The sequence below is a fragment of the Periplaneta americana genome, chromosome 5 (genome assembly GCF_040183065.1).
Source record: "Periplaneta americana isolate PAMFEO1 chromosome 5, P.americana_PAMFEO1_priV1, whole genome shotgun sequence".
NCBI lineage: Eukaryota > Metazoa > Arthropoda > Insecta > Blattodea > Blattidae > Periplaneta > Periplaneta americana.
Window position 1 is genome coordinate 17,948,998 of NC_091121.1, and position 18,530 is coordinate 17,967,527.

At 31.7% G+C, this 18,530-nt stretch overlaps 1 protein-coding gene across 5 annotated transcripts in view; it reads left to right on the forward strand.

Annotated features, from left to right (window-relative positions):
- The window catches only part of LOC138699500 (ionotropic receptor 75a-like), a 112,102-nt gene that overhangs the window by 56,144 nt on the left and 37,428 nt on the right, over positions 1 to 18,530 (forward strand). For all 5 annotated transcript variants that reach the window (XM_069825437.1, XM_069825438.1, XM_069825434.1 and 2 more), the window contains 2 exons: positions 12,113 to 12,273; positions 14,305 to 14,580. In XM_069825437.1, the coding sequence (XP_069681538.1) occupies positions 12,181 to 12,273; positions 14,305 to 14,580 (369 nt within the window). In that variant the 5' untranslated portion in view covers positions 12,113 to 12,180. The remainder of the gene's footprint in view (positions 1 to 12,112; positions 12,274 to 14,304; positions 14,581 to 18,530) is intronic.

Consider the following 18,530-nt stretch of genomic DNA (forward strand, 5'->3'; position numbering starts at 1 on the left):
TAAATTATCACTGATCGGAACTGTTCACTGCACTGTAAAACCATAACTTCACTGACTCACCTCGCTTCACTGATACAACAGTTCAAATAAGTCAAATAATTGCATTCTTATGCATACTTATAAACAGAACTACATTTAAACTAAACATTTCTAGTCTAAGGCCCTCTTACACGCTATTTTTAAATAATTTACAATTCAAACCAAGGAAGTAAACTCGTCAGGCTAGATAAATACATGTCACCTTAAAAAATTAAATGTTGAATGTCACCTTAATTTTAATTTTCACTTTATACACAACTCTTTAAATTATTCTTGAATCTCCTTAAGGAAGGACAGCCCTCAAAGACCGCTGCAGGTAGGTCATTCCAATCATTTATAGTTCTATTTAAAAATGAGAATTTACCTACATCCGTTTTCTGTTTCCTACATGAGAGTTTGTATACAAAACAAATATACTGCCTATAACTACTGTGCAAATTTTAATGAAAATCTGTTAGATAGGAGAAAAGTTATTAATTTCCTCTAAATTCAAGCCTTTCTCTCAAACGTAACAATAGTTGCTATACAAAACAAATATACTACCTGCAACTACTACACAAAATTTCATGAAAATCTGTTAAATAGGAGAAAAGTTAATAATACGAGTAGTTGTTAATTTTTCTATAAATTCAGCACCTATAAGGGGTAGTTTCCTTTATAAAAACGTAATCGGAGTTTGTATACAAAACAAATATACAACCTATAACTACTGTACAACGTTTCATGAAAATCTGATAGAAGAAAACTTATTAATTGTTCTCTAAATACATCCCCCGTAAGTGTAGTTCCCCTTGTACCAACGTAATCAATTTGTATACAAAACAAATACACTACCCGAAACTATTGCACAAAGTTTTATGAAAATCTGTTACATAGGAGAAAGTTAATAATTTTCTCGAGATGTAACACATAAGGGGTAGTTTCCCTTATAAAAACGTTATCAAAGTTTGTATAAAAGACAAATATACTACGTGTAACTACTGTATAAAGTTTCATGAATATCTATTAAATAGGAGAAAAGTTATTGATTTTCTTTAAATGCACACTTTATAGCGGGTAGTTTCGTTTATACAAACGTGATCAGAGTTTGTATACAAAAAAATGTACTACTTGTAACTACTGTACAAAGTTACATGATAATCTGCTAAATAGGAGAAAAGATATTAATTATATCCAGCTAAATGTAATGTTCTGAACCACTGCGTGTCGCCGACCTTGGCGGCTAAAAGCCGTCCGTGTGTAAGCAGAAAACGCTGCCGCCCGTCGCGGGGACCGACTGCAAGACAGCGGCTGCCGTCGGTCTGCCGCCGGGATCAGCGCTCGTGTGTAAAGCAGCCGGCGTTTTCCATTTAAATACATTACCGACTGCATCCCCGCGACAAACCGCTAAGGTCAACTGCTTTTTTGCAGTCGACCTTGGCGGCTGAAAGTCGCTCGTGTGTAAGGGCTCTTAGAGAGCAATATTTTATTTTTAGATACCGACAAAGGACCTGCCGAAGAGTCATAAACCACTCGCAGAGGTCGAATGAAATCTAAACATTGCTGCAACAATAGAAATTTGAACCGCATCTGGTGTGTAGGCACGGCCGGTCTGAATCTTGAAACCCGTCAGAATGACGGGCGACGGTGCTTCTAGTAGTAATTGCTTGTAACATCCTTCAGAAAAGTCATAAAAGTCTAATATTTTTAGGAATCATACATCACAAAGATAAAATAAAAGTCATAAATTGTGGGAGTCATAGGATGAAAAGTTTTCGAATAATAGAATGACGGGTCCGGTCCTCCTAGTGATATGAAATACATCCTCTTCTGGGATTCGTCCCCCTCATCCCTTATAAAATAGCCATGTCTACACTGTGTGCAAGTGAGAGCGTAACTACCTTCTTCTCTTTCTAAAATCTGGTAATTCGATTACAATAGGGGCCAGTCTTCTGTTTCAACCGCTGTAGTTTTGCAGTTGCAGTTTCTCTGCTGAGTTTTTATATGAAGGTTGTGTGTTTAGTTTGATAAAGGAAAAAAAAAAAAACAGTTTTCTGTGGTTTGTGAAAAGTGTAAACTCCATTATGTCATATGAGAATTTCAGAGGTAAACTCGGTTAAACGTTTGGATTTAAATTGAACGATCGTGGAGAAGTGCTTGACAGAAAAAAAGTTTTTCCGTGTTTAGTGATGCAGGAAACATTGTTACTAAACGTAGAGCGGCACTTAATTCGGAACATGTTTAAAATCATGGATGAAGCAGTATTAAGTAGGTGAGTCTTCATACTTTTTCTTATTTATGTTTGTCTCAAAAATTCCCGGAGAAATTGACACAATAAATTATAAGCCTTATAATAAATATGTCAGTAAGGAATTAAAATTGTTTTGTAACATAACGATACAATATATACAGTTATACAACATTTAATACTTATGCTTATCACCGAACACAAGTTAAATTTAACAATAATTGTGTATTACAGTATATTAAAATATTTTTTCAACTCGATCAAAACTCGATTAATCTATCAATTAATCGATTAAATTCAAATAGTTAATCGATTAAATATTTTGATCGATCAACAGCACTAGTAATTTTATTTACCGCCTTGAGATCTGTGCACTAACGATGAATCAGGCAGACCTGTCTACGCAAGCGGGACAGGAAACCACAAATATCTCCGCGCTTCGGAATCCCAGATGCCTCTCCCACGATCCTACTGACGGTGAGGATGCGATTGCGGTGTCCCCCCGGCTCTTGAAGACTTGTTGTTGTACACCTCCCACTGTCCACACGCGTTCCGGCATGGTGACGTAGGGTCCTTGTGTTCCCCGATATTTTACTATTTACGGAACTCGTACAAGGAACAGCTGCACCCAGGGTAGTCTAACGTAGTGAGATAAAGAAAATAGATGTCATGAAACTGACATATACTTTCTCAAGTATGTTTCACGCATTTCTGAGGAATTTAGTTATTCATAATGTGCGAATAATATCCGTTGTTCAGTGTCCTTCTTCTTGAACTACTATTACAGAAGAGCTGTCATCTATAACTCCAAATTAAGACGGTTTAAATACATAATTCTCACAAATTTACATAAAATAGCTGTACTTAGGCCTACATCGTAATCATTTCAGGTATTTTTCTAGATACGAAAACCTGCATTTCGAAGTGACACGTAGAAATACGAATAGGCCTATGTTAGTATTGTATTGAAACACTTTCTTAAAACCTGCTTCAGTGGTTCACTCACGCGAACATATGAGTTTATAAGAGATGGTATATTTTTAAATAATGAGCCTTGTTGTCCACTATACCTTCCCTATTATGTGACGTGGAGCCTTCAATACTGACCCTTGCCAGTTTATTCTACGTGATACAAGATGAATGAATGAATGAATGAATGAATGAATGAATGAATGAATGAATGAATGAATAAATAAATAAATAAATAAATAAATAAAGTAAATGGGCCAGAGAATTAATGCGTATATAACTGAATGAATGAGTAAATGAATAAATAAGTAAATGAATGAATAAATAAGTAAATGAATGAATAAATGAGTAAATGAATGAATACGTGAGTAATGAATGTATGAATGAATAAATAAATAAATGAATAATTGAATGAGTGAATAAATGAATATGTGAATGAATGAATGAACGGTGAATAAATGACCAAGTGAATAAATAAATTAATAAGTGAATAAATGCATGATTAATGAGTGAATGAATGAATGAATAAGTGAGAAAATAAATAAATAAATAAATAAATAAATAAATAAATAAATAAATAAATAAATAAATAAATAAATAAATAAATAAATAAATAAAGTGAATGGGCCAATGAATTAATGCGTATATGACTGACTGCATGAATGAGTAAATGAATAAATAAGTAAATGAATGAATACGTGAGTAATGGATGAATGAATGAATGAATGAATGAATAAATGAGTGAGTGAATAAATGAATAAGTGAGTGAGTGAATGAATGAATAAATGAATGAATGAACGGTGATTAAGTGACTAAGTGAATAAATTAATTAATAAGTGAATAAATGCATGATTATTGAGTGAATGAATGAATAAGTGAGTGAGAAAATAAATAAATAAATAAATAAATAAATAAATAAATAAATAAATAAATAAATAAATAAATAAAGTGAATGGACCAATGAATTAATGCGTATATGACTGACAAAATGAATGAGTGAATGAATGAGTAATGAATAAATAAGTAAATGAATGAATACGTGAGTAATGAATGAATGAATAAATAAGTGAATAAATGAATGAGTTCAAAAGTGAGTGAATAAATGAATGAACCGTGAATAGGTGACCAAGTGAATAAATAAATTAATAAGTGAATAAATGCATGATTAATAAGTGAATGAATGAATAAGTTGGTGATTAAATAAATAAATAAATAAAGTGAATGGACCAATGAATTAATGTGTATATGACTGACTAAATGAATGAATGAATGAATGAGAATGAATAAATAAGTAAATGAATGAATAAGTGAGTAAATGAATGAATACGTGAGTAATGAATGAATGAATAAATAAATGAATAAATGTATGAATGAAAAAGTGAGTGAATAAATGAATGAACGGTGAATAAGTGACCAAGTGAATAAATGCATGATTAATGAGTGAATGAATGAATAAGTTGGTGATTAAATAAATAATAAATAAATAAATAAATAAATAAATAAATAAGTAAAGTGAATGGGCCAATGAATTAATACGTATATTACTGAATGAATGAATGTAGTAAATGAATAAATAAGTAAATGAATGAATAAGTGAGTAAAGGAATGAATACGTGAGTAATGATTTAATGAATAAATAAATGAATAAATGAATGAGTGAATAAGTGAGTGAATGAATGAACGGTGAATAAGTGGCCAAGTGAATAAATAAATTAATAAGTGAATAAATGCATGATTAATGAGTGAATGAATGAATAAGTGAGTGAGAAAATAAATAAATAAATACATAAATAAATAAATAAACAAATAAATAAATAAATAAATATAGTCTGAGTGAGTAAATGAATGAATGAATAAAATCATTTGACGATTGTTCAAGTTGAACGTCTTATGTAGTTTTGGTTGAAAAATAAATAATTTTTTTTTTAAATTATTAGACCTATGTTTTCAAATGCATAACCCACAGACGAAATGACTCGTAGATACTGTACTGAATATTAAAAAAATGCAACAAATAGTGCAGGATCACTCCAAATGAGCGGGTAAACAGTGGTCGGTTATTCAGTAGGTTTGTTCGACTTTTTCCATTATTGCTTTTGGATAAGATTTTACAACGACCCTTACTGTGCATACACTTCTGATTGCTCCTCATGTCTACATTATACAGTAGGAAATTACATGTTGGATTTGCAGGGTTTCTGTTCCAATAAACATTCCACAAGGATGGTGATAAAGAGCGAATTCTTATGTAGGTAAATATTTTTTGTACGAATATTGGCAGGCACTGCTGAATTAGTTAAAAAGTCTGGACACATTTCCCTGATTGTTTAAACTGAATTTTATTTCACATAAAAACACATATTTTCTATTTTTTATATTAAAATAAATATTTCACAATATAGAACATGGGAGTAGTGATAGTAGGAGGAATAAGAATAAAGTGCGTAAGATTTGCTGATGATATGGCGTTGTTAGCAGTTTGATGTGCTTTGTTTGTCTACGCTCCCCCAAAAATTAAACAATTACAAATGAAGAGTCCACTGCAAGAATGATGAATGTCATTTGGAATACATTTTGCAGGAGGAGCAATTGAAAGTTTGAAATTTAATGCTTAGCGCTCAAAGCTTAAGTGTGATTTTCCGATCATTACTGGACAATGACTATCAGTGTTAATGCCATATAACTCTGTGTGTACATTCTATATGTCTTAAGCTATGCATTGACAGTCTTGGTTCATTTTCGACAAGAAAGTAACATCCATCATTCTTGCAGTGAACTCTTCAAATGACAGCAGCTAAAAAAGTCAAAGGACGATGTAAATCGTAATTTCCGCCAGAAAATCCGTCACCCGTCAAAGCCATTCTTTTCCCGTCCGCTATATTGAAATTCCGTCCCGTTCTACGACGTCGGTTACCACAACCATTTCAATCAACAGCACACGCCGAACGTTTTACTGCACTTTGTAATCAAAGTGACCATGCGTACCATCTAGCGGCGACAGTAGAAAAGTTCTGTTCAATCAAATACTGTTGCAGTGTCGCCAACAGTAGTTCAAAAGTCGCTAGATTCTATATTATCGATAAATAAAGATTTATTTCTGTCGCTACAGGACGCTGAAAAAAAATCACTAAATCTCTATTTGAGCAATAAAAAAAGTAAAAGAATTTCTCGCTGAAAAATCTTTAAAAGTTGCCAGATTTAGCGAAAAAATCGCTAAATTGGCAACTATGCACCGTTGTAATCTATTGGCTCTTGTGACCACTGAAAGCCATTGAATTGTATGCAATGCCGAAAGCAAATAATAATAATAATAATAATGATTTATTTTAGCTGGCAGAGTTAAGGCCGTAAGGCCTTCTCTTCCACACAACCAGCAAAAAGTGTATATACATATGCATGAACTTACAAAGAATTCAACAATTTGATTTAGATGAGAGTTACATGTATACAAGAGTTATTTACGAATTAAACAACAAAATACTATGAACTATTAATTAAACACTGAAATAAACTGGGTAGCAGAATTAAACTAAAATACATAGAATGTTAATATATTTCAAATTATATTAGATAATAGAAAGAGATTATTATGAGACAATTTTGAAAATGCAGCACAATCAGGATGATGTCTAAAGAAAAAAAAAGCAACAGTGTAGTCAGTAATATTTTAAATCAGTATGATTGGAGTGAAATGCTAATAAGGTTATCTTTTAAACTGTTCTTAAAGGTGTTTGTTGTCTTGCAGCCCCTAATACTTTGTGACAAGGAATTCCATTGACGCGAGGTGGATATTGTAAAAGATGAGGAATAACAAGATGTTCTATGAAGAGGTATATTTAGCGTGCCACAGATAAGTGATCTGGTATTTACGTCGTGGTTAGAGTATAGATAAGAGAAACGAGACGAAAGGTAATTTGGTGTTGAGGTGTGCAGAATTCGAAAGAGTAAAGACAAAGAGTGTAAAGTTCTGCGTTCTTTAAGTCGGAGCCACGAGAGACTTGCGAAGGACGGTGATATGTGATCATATCGTCGGATGTTGCACACGTATCTGATGCACATATTCTGAGCTCGCTGTAACTTGACTGACAGTTCAGAACTTAGATCACTTAACAAAACGTCACAATAATCGAAGTGCGGCATTACTAGGGTTCGTACTAGGGTAAGTTTTAGTTGCTGGGGCAAGAAGTTTCTCAAGCGACTCAAAGAGTGAAAGGAGGAACAGATTTTTTTTATCGTTTCTTTAACTTGAAAATTCCAACTTAGATTATTATCAAAAAAGAAGCCAAGATTTTTTACGACAGATGAATAAGGGATTAGCGTGTTGTTAAGGGTAACAACTGAAAGATTACAAATAGAGGATTATAACATTTTCGTGTCTATACAGTTGAACTCCGCTAGCCCGAAATCTGATAATTCGAACACAAAAAAACAGAGAGAGAGAGAGAGAGAGAGAGAGAGAGAGAGAGAGAGAGAGAGAGAGAGAGAGAATAGTACTCTATTTGAACTGAAACTCAGTTTAATACTACAATATGTCAATTCTATTTATTTATCCCAAGTCATAATGGAAGTGCTGAGAGAGTATTTTCCCTAATATCTGCTCAATGGACAAAAGAACGAAATCGCATGCTAACGGAGACAGTCAGAGGTATCATCATGGTGAAATATAATTTCAAGGACATGTCCTGTGAACAGTTGCATAGTTTAAGCAGCTATTATACCGGTCATGTTTAGTTTAAATTAGTTTTAAATGAAATGTTACAATTCAGAAAACAATAAATTACTGGAATCAAAATACATGCATCTTACTTGTGAATTATAAAGATTTCCTTCGCACTTTCTTCAGAGAGAAAGCATTGATGATGTCATCAAAGTCGATCTCACGAAGCACATCAGACTCGATACAAAGAAATATACTTAATTATTTATAAATGGCTTTTAAGGAACCTGCACGTTCATTGCCGCCCTCACATAAGCCCGCCATCGTTCCCTATTCTGAGCAAGATTAATCCATTCTCTATCATCATATCCCACCTCCCTCAAATCATTTTAACATTATCCTCCCATCTACAGTACGTCTCGGCCTCCCCAGATGTCTTTTTCCCTCTGGTCTCCCAACTAACACTCTAGCCTATATGCATTTCTGGATTCGCCCATACGTGCTACATACCCTGCCCATCTCAAACATCTGGACATAATGTTCCTAATTATGTCACGTGAAAAATACAATGCGTGCAGTTCTGCCTTGTGTAGGCCTAACTTTCTCTATTCTCCTGTAACTTCATCTCTATTAGCTCCAAATATTTTCCCAAGAACCTTATTCTCAAAGACCCTTAATTTCTGTTCCTCTCTTGAAGTGAGAATCCAAGTTTCACAACCATACAGAACAACCGGTAATATAACTGTTTTATAAATTCTAATTTTCAGATTTTTTGACAGCAGACTAGATGACAAAAGCTTCTCAATCGAATAATAACAGGCTTTTCCATATTTATTCTGCGTTTAATTTCCTTCCGAGTGTCTTTTAAATTTGTTACTGTTGCTTCAAGATATCTGAATTTTTCCACCTCTTCGAAGGATAAATTTCCAATTTTTATGTTTCCATTTCGTACAATATTCTGGTCACGAGACAATCATATACTTTGTCGTTTCAGGATTTACTTCCAAACCTATCGCTTTACTTGCTTCAAGTAGAATTTCCGTGTTTTCCCTAATCGTTTGTGGATTGAAATATATTCAAACTTAACTTATTCATTGTCGAAACAAAATTTATTTGTAAAAGACAAGCTATGGTTTATTTTAAACCTTTGGTTTTGTTGAATTTCTTAGTTTGATAGGAAGTATAAAGTAAATTGAAAAATAAACTCCAACTATTTGTGGAATAAACCTTTCGTGTCGAATTATATATATAGTGCACATGCTGGAAAGTGATTAAATAGTATTGTTGACGATATATTATATTGGAAATGTAACAGAGTTCTGGTTGCTATTCATAGCGATAAATAATAAACACACATCCAATTTGATTTTCAACAATGCATTCTTGTTTATACAAGCAGTTAAATTTAAGCAGTTTCATAGTATAATAACGTGATACCGACATTACAATATAACTATACAGCTGCACACTTTCCTTTTACTCTCGCCACGACCACGACAATGCGATAGCAAAACAATATCCGACTTTCACAAGATGTTCAAGAACAAACTTCAGAAAAGATTTACCAACAACTGTTTTAAAAACAAATTTCACTGTAAAATGAAAATAGAAAAAAAAAAAAGAAAAAAAAGGAAGAGAAAGAGAGAGAGAGAGAGAGAGAGAGAGGGAGAGAGAGAGAGAGAATGCCGAACCCTGGAAATTTCCGCCCTAGGCAACTGCCTAGGTTGCGTAAGTCTAAATCTGGCACTGGATGTAGTTGTAGTAACAGTTACTGTAGGTCACCAACAATGAAGGAATGATTTGTGTACCATTTATGCAATATTCAATATTCTCTCGTGATCGCGGTAGAATATCACTGTTGCATGAGACAATGTCGGCTGCTTCTTTATTCAGGCGAAATTGTTTGTTTAAACGTGAGAGTTCGGCGACACCATTTCGTACCGTGGGAGTTCTACATTCGTCGCTATCTCGCAGATCCTGTCAAGCTATCGTAGCCATTATGCGTTCCCGTCATCTCTGTGTCATCGTCTTATACGTTAATTGTGCTCTACAGGCATTTAGCCTTGAAACTGGGAGAGGTTATCAAGATTCTATACATATTGTGAAAAGTTTTTACGACCACAAACGCGTTTCAATAGTGACGGCTTTTGTATGTTGGGGAAAATGTGAGTAACATAGGAACGTAAGAGTTTTAAACTGTAGATATTATATTTGTTCAGTTTCTGTCAGATGCGTTTCCAATTCACTGTGGGCTAAAGGAAGGAGATGCACTATCACCTTTACTTTTTAACTTTGCTCTACACTATGCCATTAGGAAAGTCCAGGATAAAAGAGAGGGTTTGGAATTGAACGGGTTACATCAGCTGCTTGTCTATGCGGATGACGTGAATATGTTAGGAGAAAATCCACAAACGATTAGGGAAAACACGGGAATTTTACTGGAAGCAAGTAAAGAGATAGGGTTGGCAGTAAATCCCGAAAAGACAAAGTATATGATTATGTCTCGTGACGAGAATATTGTACGAAATGGAAATATAAAAATTTGAAATTTATCTTTTGAAGAGGTGGAGAAGTTCAAATATCTGGGAGCAACAGTAACAAATATAAATGATACTCGGGAGGAAATTAAACACAGAATAAATATGGGAAATGCCTGTTATTATTCGGTTGAGAAACTTTTATCATCCAGTCTGCTGTCGAAAAATCTGAGAGTTAGAATTTATAAAACAGTTATATTACCGGTTGTTCTATATGGTTGTGAAACTTGGACTGTCACTTTGAGAGAGGAACAGAGATTAAGGGTGTTTGAGAATAAGGTTCTTAGGAAAATATTCGGGGCTAAGAGGGATGAAGTTACAGGAGAATGGAGAAAGTTACACAACACAGAACTGCACGCATTGTATTCTTCACCTGACATAATTAGGAACATTAAATCCAGACGTTTGAGATGGGCAGGGCATGTAGCACGTATGGGCGAATCCAGAAATGCATATAGAGTGTTAGTTGGGAGGCCGGAGGGAAAACGATCTTTAGGGAGACCGAGACGTAGATGGGAAGATAATATTAAAATGGATTTGAGGGAGGTGGGATATGATGATAGAGAATGGATTAATCTTGCTCAGGATAGGGACCAATGGCGGGCTTATGTGAGGGCGGCAATGAACCTCCGGGTTCCTTAAAAGCCAGTATATTTCAACATACTTATCTAAGTTGGCAACTCTGAATTCAGTAAAATTAACTTCCAATACTGGCGGCCGGTTACTGTACGACACTATCGTGCATGTTTTAAATTAAATATCTGTGTTCTGCAGTATCCCCTACGAATAAACATGGCCCTTGGCAGACCAACCATCTGTCCATTATTTTTTTTAACAAATCCACAAATTTATTCACTACTGATATACATAATGGAAGTGAAATAACCTTCCGGATTGAAAGGGACGATAGCGTACGCTTAAATGAATAGAAAACCTATATTATGTTTTGTGATTAAATGCACGGTTAATTAGATAATTAAGTTTGAAGTTTCAGCAGTCCGGAAATATCGCTGCTAACACACCCTTCTCGTAATACAGGTGTACCAAGAGTTCAACGAACTCGGTCTATCTCGCTAAGTGAGCTACTCTGGCTAGGACGTTGCAATCTGTTCGCATCGTGCAGTGGCTTGAAATTTGTGGTTTTTAAATTCAATTTACACGAAAACCGTCTACGCTATTGAAATACACAAGAGGGATAAATGATTCTTTATTAGATTTGCTGTCGATATGGACAAAAATCACGATCCTACTCGCAATAATTACAGTAATAATAATGTGTTAAACATATGGGAAAAAACAATTTTTTCTGAAAAAAAAATTATTAACTTTCTACCAATATGATATTACAGTTTTTTCATATATGCAACATGAGCTATTCGCTCGGAAAATCTGCAGAGTTATTTCACTTCCACCCTGTATAATATGAGTCAATACAGAGGGAAGCGTGAGCAAAAAATGTAATAATTTTGCTTCAATAGGAAGGTGAGATTATTTGAAGCTCTTACCCAGAATTGGTGCTAACTTGCTATTTTGCTCTACTTCAATACCTATGACCTTTCATTTTATGATAAATGCTTTAAAAATGTTTGGTAATTATATTCTACAATATTAAGCTCGATATCGAACAATTAATGCGTTCTAGGCTGAATGAAACAATCCAGTAAAACACTCCTTTTCTTGCAGATAATATTATCCTGGCGCACAAACTGTCTTCATCAGGGATCAGAGTGAATTTCCTGTCCGATCCCAATATGATGGGATCCCTGCTGCAGCAAGATATCTACTACAAAGTGGGCGTGGTCGTAGACTTGGCTTGCGACAATTCTGTGGCAGCATTGCACGTGGTAATAGGGCTATTATGTGTTGTGATTATGCCCCACACTCATGTCTATATGGAACTAAGTGAAGAAAATAAATAAATAAATAAATAAATAAATAAATAAATAAATAAATAAATAAATAAATAAATAAATAAATAAATAAATAATTCAATGAATAAATAAATAAGTGAATAAATAAATAAATAAATAAATAAATAAATAAATAAATAAATAAATAAATAAATAAATAAATAAATAAATAAATAAATAAATAAACGAATTCACGAATAAATAAACAAACAAGTAAGCAAATAAACGAATAAGTAAACAAAGAAATAAACAGGCTAACACAAACAAATAAATGAATAAATAGTACATAAAATTAATAAATAATAAATAAATACATACATACATAAATAAATACATTAGATAAATAAAATGATAGAAAAATAAATTAATTAAATACATGAATAAATGAAAAATATGAATGAATAAATAACTAAATAAATATAGCTATAAGTACGTAAATAAATAAACAATTAACCAAATAAACGAATAAACAGGCTAACACAAACAAACAAACAAATAAATGAATAAGTAGTACATAAAGCTAATAAATAATAAATAAATACGTACATAAATAAATTAAATAAATAAAATTGATAGATAAATAAATGATATAAATGAATTAAATAATAAAAAAATGAATAAATAACTAAATAAATATAGCTATAAATAAATAAATAAATAAATAAATAAATAAATAAATAAATAAATAAATAAATAAATAAATAAATAAATAAATAAATAAATAAGGCATGAAAATAATAAATAATTAAAATAGCAAGCAAACAAATAAACGAATAAACAAAAAATAAATAAACAAACAAGAAAAAACAAATAAATAAATAAATAATACATAAATAAATTATATAAATAGAACAGATGAACAAAATTGATAAATAGATAAAAAAATATATAAATTAATTAAATATATGAATAAATGAAAAAATAAATGAATGTCTAAATAAATAAATAAATAAATAAAATAAATAAATAAATAAATAAGTAAATAAATAAATAATCAAGGAAGTAAATAAATAAATATAAAATAAATAAATAAATATAAAATAAATAAATAAATAAACGAATACGCGAATAAATAAATAAAGAAGTAAGCAAATAAACGAATAAGCAAACAAATAAATAAACAGGCTAACACAAACAAATAAATGAATAAATAGTACATAAAATTAATAAATATTAAATAAATATATACATACATAAATAAATTAAATAGCTACATGAATAAATGAAAAAATGAATGAATAAATAACTAAATAAATATAGCTATATGTACGTAAATAAATAAACAATTAAACAAATAAACGAATAAACAAAGAAACAAATAAACAGGCTAACACAAACAAACAAATAAATGAATAAATAGTACATAAAGCTAATAAATAAATACTGTACGTACATAAATAAATTAGATAGATAAAATTGATAGATAAATAAATTATATAAATGAATGAAATAAATGAAAAAATGAATGAATAAATAACTAAATAAATATAGATATAAATAAGTATGTACATAAATAAATAAATAAATAAATAAATAAATAAATAAATAAATAATACATGAAAATGATAAATAATAAAAAAATCCAAGCAAGCAAATAAACGAATAAACAAAAAATAAATAAACAAACAAGAAAAAACAAATAAATAAATAATACATAATTAATTAATAAACAATACATACATAAATTATATAAACAGATAAACAAAATTGATAAATAGATAAAAAATAATAGAAATTAGTTAAATATATGAATAAATGAAAAAATAAATGAATGACTAAATAAATAAATAAGTAAATAAATAAATAAATAAATAAATAAATAAATAAATAAATAAATAAATAAACCAAGCAAACACTTTTTCGAATTCATGGACTAAGTGTGTATGTAACTAAATACAGGTTCAGATTTTAAATTGTTGCTGGATTAAAACCAAAATTCTATTAATATCAGTAATTTGATTTCAGGCCTCGCTGAAGAAGCAATTCAACCTGCAGAAATTCTGGTTACTGTTGGAAAATGGACGCATGATTGAAGATGCGAAGCAAGAATTGAACTCAAGCTACCAAGTCGTGTACAGCTTGGACAACAACATATACCCCGCAGCTGAAGACTTCGACACTGGAATAGATACAAATTTCTCATACAGCCTGTCCAAACTGGGGACGGCGGTGTTGCCAGAACTCAGAATTCTCGCGGACTGTGAAGTCACCTGGGTGCAAATCAATTCACGAATCGATCAAGTGAGAAAATTTCAATTTACTATTTTACACAAGACTTTTCTTTTTCTACGCAAGATGGCTATATGTATGTAGTTCAACTTAACAGTTCAAGAATGTAAAGCATAATTGAGAGTGATTTTTTTTGTAAACTGTGGCATTTTAATTTAAAACACTACTATTTGCTCATGCCCGAAAGCAAATATGATTTCTAAAGCCCAGTTTAATGAAAGTGGAACATAATCTGGAAATAAACAAAAGTTTTAGCCTTCTACGGTAAACATCAGGTGAAAATGGTGAAATGAAGACTGTTACAAATAATAAGCCTACAATTACCAAACGTACAGCTTTTTAAATATTTTGGTTATAAGATAGGGTCTAGGCCTATATGAATATTATCAACATAATTTAATTGAAACGCTGCACAATAAATCAGGCTATCTGAAGCATCTTAAAAATCATTCTTAGGGTCTACAATACTTAAACATTTTATAAACGAATTACTCTCTGATCTAGACTAATGTAGCCTAAAAGATCTGAGAACTGAACTATGAATAGCATAGATGATAGACTAGTAAAGATCGAAGAAATAAAATTTCTGATTTATGTTTCTAGACAACATTGAAAACAAGGTTATACATATACGAGATATTATGAAAAAAAAAAAAAAAAGATTAAACGTATTACACAAAAACAAAATAGTGATAGGAAATTTATTAAATTCCTTGTATTGCGTGAAACATCTTTATTCTCGGTATGTATTTTTTAGCGTAGATAAAAACAATGGATTTAAGTATTAAATAAATATGGTCACAGGCAGAATAAGTATTCCCTATCCAATAATTACGTAATGGAGCGAGACGAACCGTGTCGAAAAATACGCAATAAAAGACGGGGGAATGGGAGGAGAAACTACTAAGATTTATTTAAAATCATCCGTCCTCAAGTGAGGTTGACCACTGGGATCCGGAATTAACAAACATAAAAAGATAAAGAGAAATAAAATGAGTAAAATAATTAGGTAAATAAAGCTAAGCAATCGTGCGTCCTTGAAGGAATTTGAGGCTTAGAGGAAGTGTATATGTGACCTCCAAGCTTGTTGGCCATTTGTCTCACTCCATTTTTCACAGTTTCATTAATGAAACTTTAGAGAATTTTGGCCAATTAACTTCCATGGCGTCCAAATTCTCCAGACCTCATACTGAAAGATTTATTTGTTTAAGATCTAAGCATATTGGTGATCTTAAAGCAAATATTATCTCAGCTTTTGGAAAAAAATACCTCTGAGATGTTACATCACACGAGAAAAATAAGCCTCACGATATGAATTGTATCGTGTACACAATGTTGGTACGTTAAGGTTTAATGTGGGAAAAACTCCCATCCTCCTACAATGTATTTGCAGATTACTAAAAAATAAACACTAGCAGTTACAAAGCTTTTACTTTATATCTTCCCAAACAGATCAGTCTATATTTTGTGTAGGCTAATAAAAACCATGTACTTTTTATTCCTAAGGACTATACAAGCTGAATCGTAGGTAATGTTATTAATTTCAGGGGGTCATTCTTTGAGATATTTCAAACAAAAAAGTTTAATACAATTTTGCTTATTTTTTATTCCCTTTCCAGATGAAAACTGTTTTATATGAAACATATCACAGCGTGTTTTGGGATTGATTTAATTCTCAATATGCTCAGTCAATTTAAGGGAGCAGTATTATGACGACTATTTCGTTTATATGACGTCATTTCATTTTCGACCAATGAAGTGTAATAAAATTTTTAATTCCAACCAATCACAGTCAGACTTTGCGATAATTTTTGCAGCTAGATTTATCGCTATCAATTTATCGCATGGTCGTTCTTTTGTTTAGTCGTTGTCAACTGTTTCCCCGTAAATTGATGATCATGAATACATTAAGATGCAACTACACGGTTAAACTTTTCTTTCACCTTTAAAGTAATGAATACAAGATTGATATTTAATATTAATTAATATATTTACGCAGTGAAGACGACGTTCAAAACGGCGCACCATGTAGACACAAAATCTTCATGCATCTTAATTGAACGTACCTTTTAAACTTGATTCTTTTAATATTCTTCCCAGATTGCACGCATACGCGATTGGAATATGGAACTGTGTAGATGCAGCTTTAGTTCCGTTACACACTACAGCGAGAATTCGTTTGTCGAGCTATAAAAAATGCTTTCGTGTAGCACTGATTGTAACGGTCGAAATAAGACAAAGCTGACATTGGTCCTGTTGCCACAGGTAACATAACCTACAAGTAGCCTATAAAATTGTATCTTGTGAATGAAATGAAACATTTAATAGCAAGTCAGATGTTCAAACTCATGTAACATCATCGCATATCAAACCCAATGACCTTGCATAGTAATAATAAGGTCTTTTCATCAAACTGCCTTTCGTATGGCGTAATAAAATTCGTGTTTTAATTAGGCCTATCTACACAGAGATGACTTCACTGTGTAGCAACATGTCTCGCTATGAATACATAAGCATTGGTATATAGCTGTCCCCACTGTTACTGTTAAATTAAATTATGATTTCAGCTGATAATGAAACTGTATTTATGTTATAGCCTACGGGTAATAATAAGAGAAAAGTGCAGTACATGTAATTAACATTGTTAAACCTGTATTTCGCTTTTCGCAATTGGCATTACTGAATAATAACATCGAATTTCTTTATTGCAGTAATCGATATTCATCTACGAGTATTTCAACTTCACAATATCTGAATAGGTTAAGTATTCGTTAATAAACAATTATTAACATTTTGCGATCGAATTTTAGGGATATATTATTTAAACTTTTATTTTATTCACGAAATAGTCCTAATAAATGTCACTCGCTTCGATCGTGGATTTATCGTCAGATCTCAGACCTCTCGTGACATTACTACAGATAAATGCTTGAAAAAAATTTTAGTTTTGGCCTTGTACAGAAATTTGATCCCAACAAGTATAACTTTTTTTGTTCTGCAAAGAAATTTTACAATGTTACATTTCTGCAATGCTTGGAAAAAGTGACATAAGTCAATTTCCACAAACCTTTTTTGATAATTTACTGACAACTGACACTGGTTTATGTCGACTTGATTTTTTTTGTATGAATTATTTTAATGGGAGAAATACTTATGTCTCTTTTTCAAAGCGAGCAGATGTTCCGTAAGTTGTCAATAAATTATCAAAAAAGGTTTGTGGAAACTGACTTATGTCACTTTTCCCGAGCACTGCAGATTTGTTCGGATCAAATTTCTGTATACTGAAAGGAAAAAACTAAAATTCTTTCAATAATTTATTATCATAATACATTGTTATTTTAAATTGATTGAGAATATTGGGAATTAAATCAATGGCTTTCCAAAACACACTATGAAATGTTTCATATAAAATATTTTTTATCTCGATAAAGAAGCAAAAACGAGCAAAAGTGTGTTAAACTTCGAATCTCAAAAACCCTAAGGGTCCAATTCACAGTCAACACTTATCGTAAGGAAACCCTTAAGCAGTTGCTTGCAATAATTTCCAATTCATAAAATTCCACTAAAGTGAACACTTACAGTATTCAAAATAAGGTAGCTTGTCAGCTTACTCAAGTGTTCCCTCATATTTTGCACTGTAATCAGCTGATTCAGTATACAATGGATGATGGTTATGATTTTATTGAATTTATTGAGTTCTATAATGAAAATGAAAATGTGTTTCGGCAAGACGAAATATATATTAGAGATATGGAAAACCCTTAGAGATGTACAATGACCAACAATTGAGGAGCGTTTTTGCAAAAGTCGATAGATGCAGAAATCAAGATTTTACAGAAATTACACTAAGTGACAGGATCTATCGAGTTTTGAAAAAAACCTGGAAGGTCTGGTAGTCTACGTACGGTATGAATCAAGTTTTGGTAAATCTGACTTCATAGATTGATTCCGGAGGTAGAAAA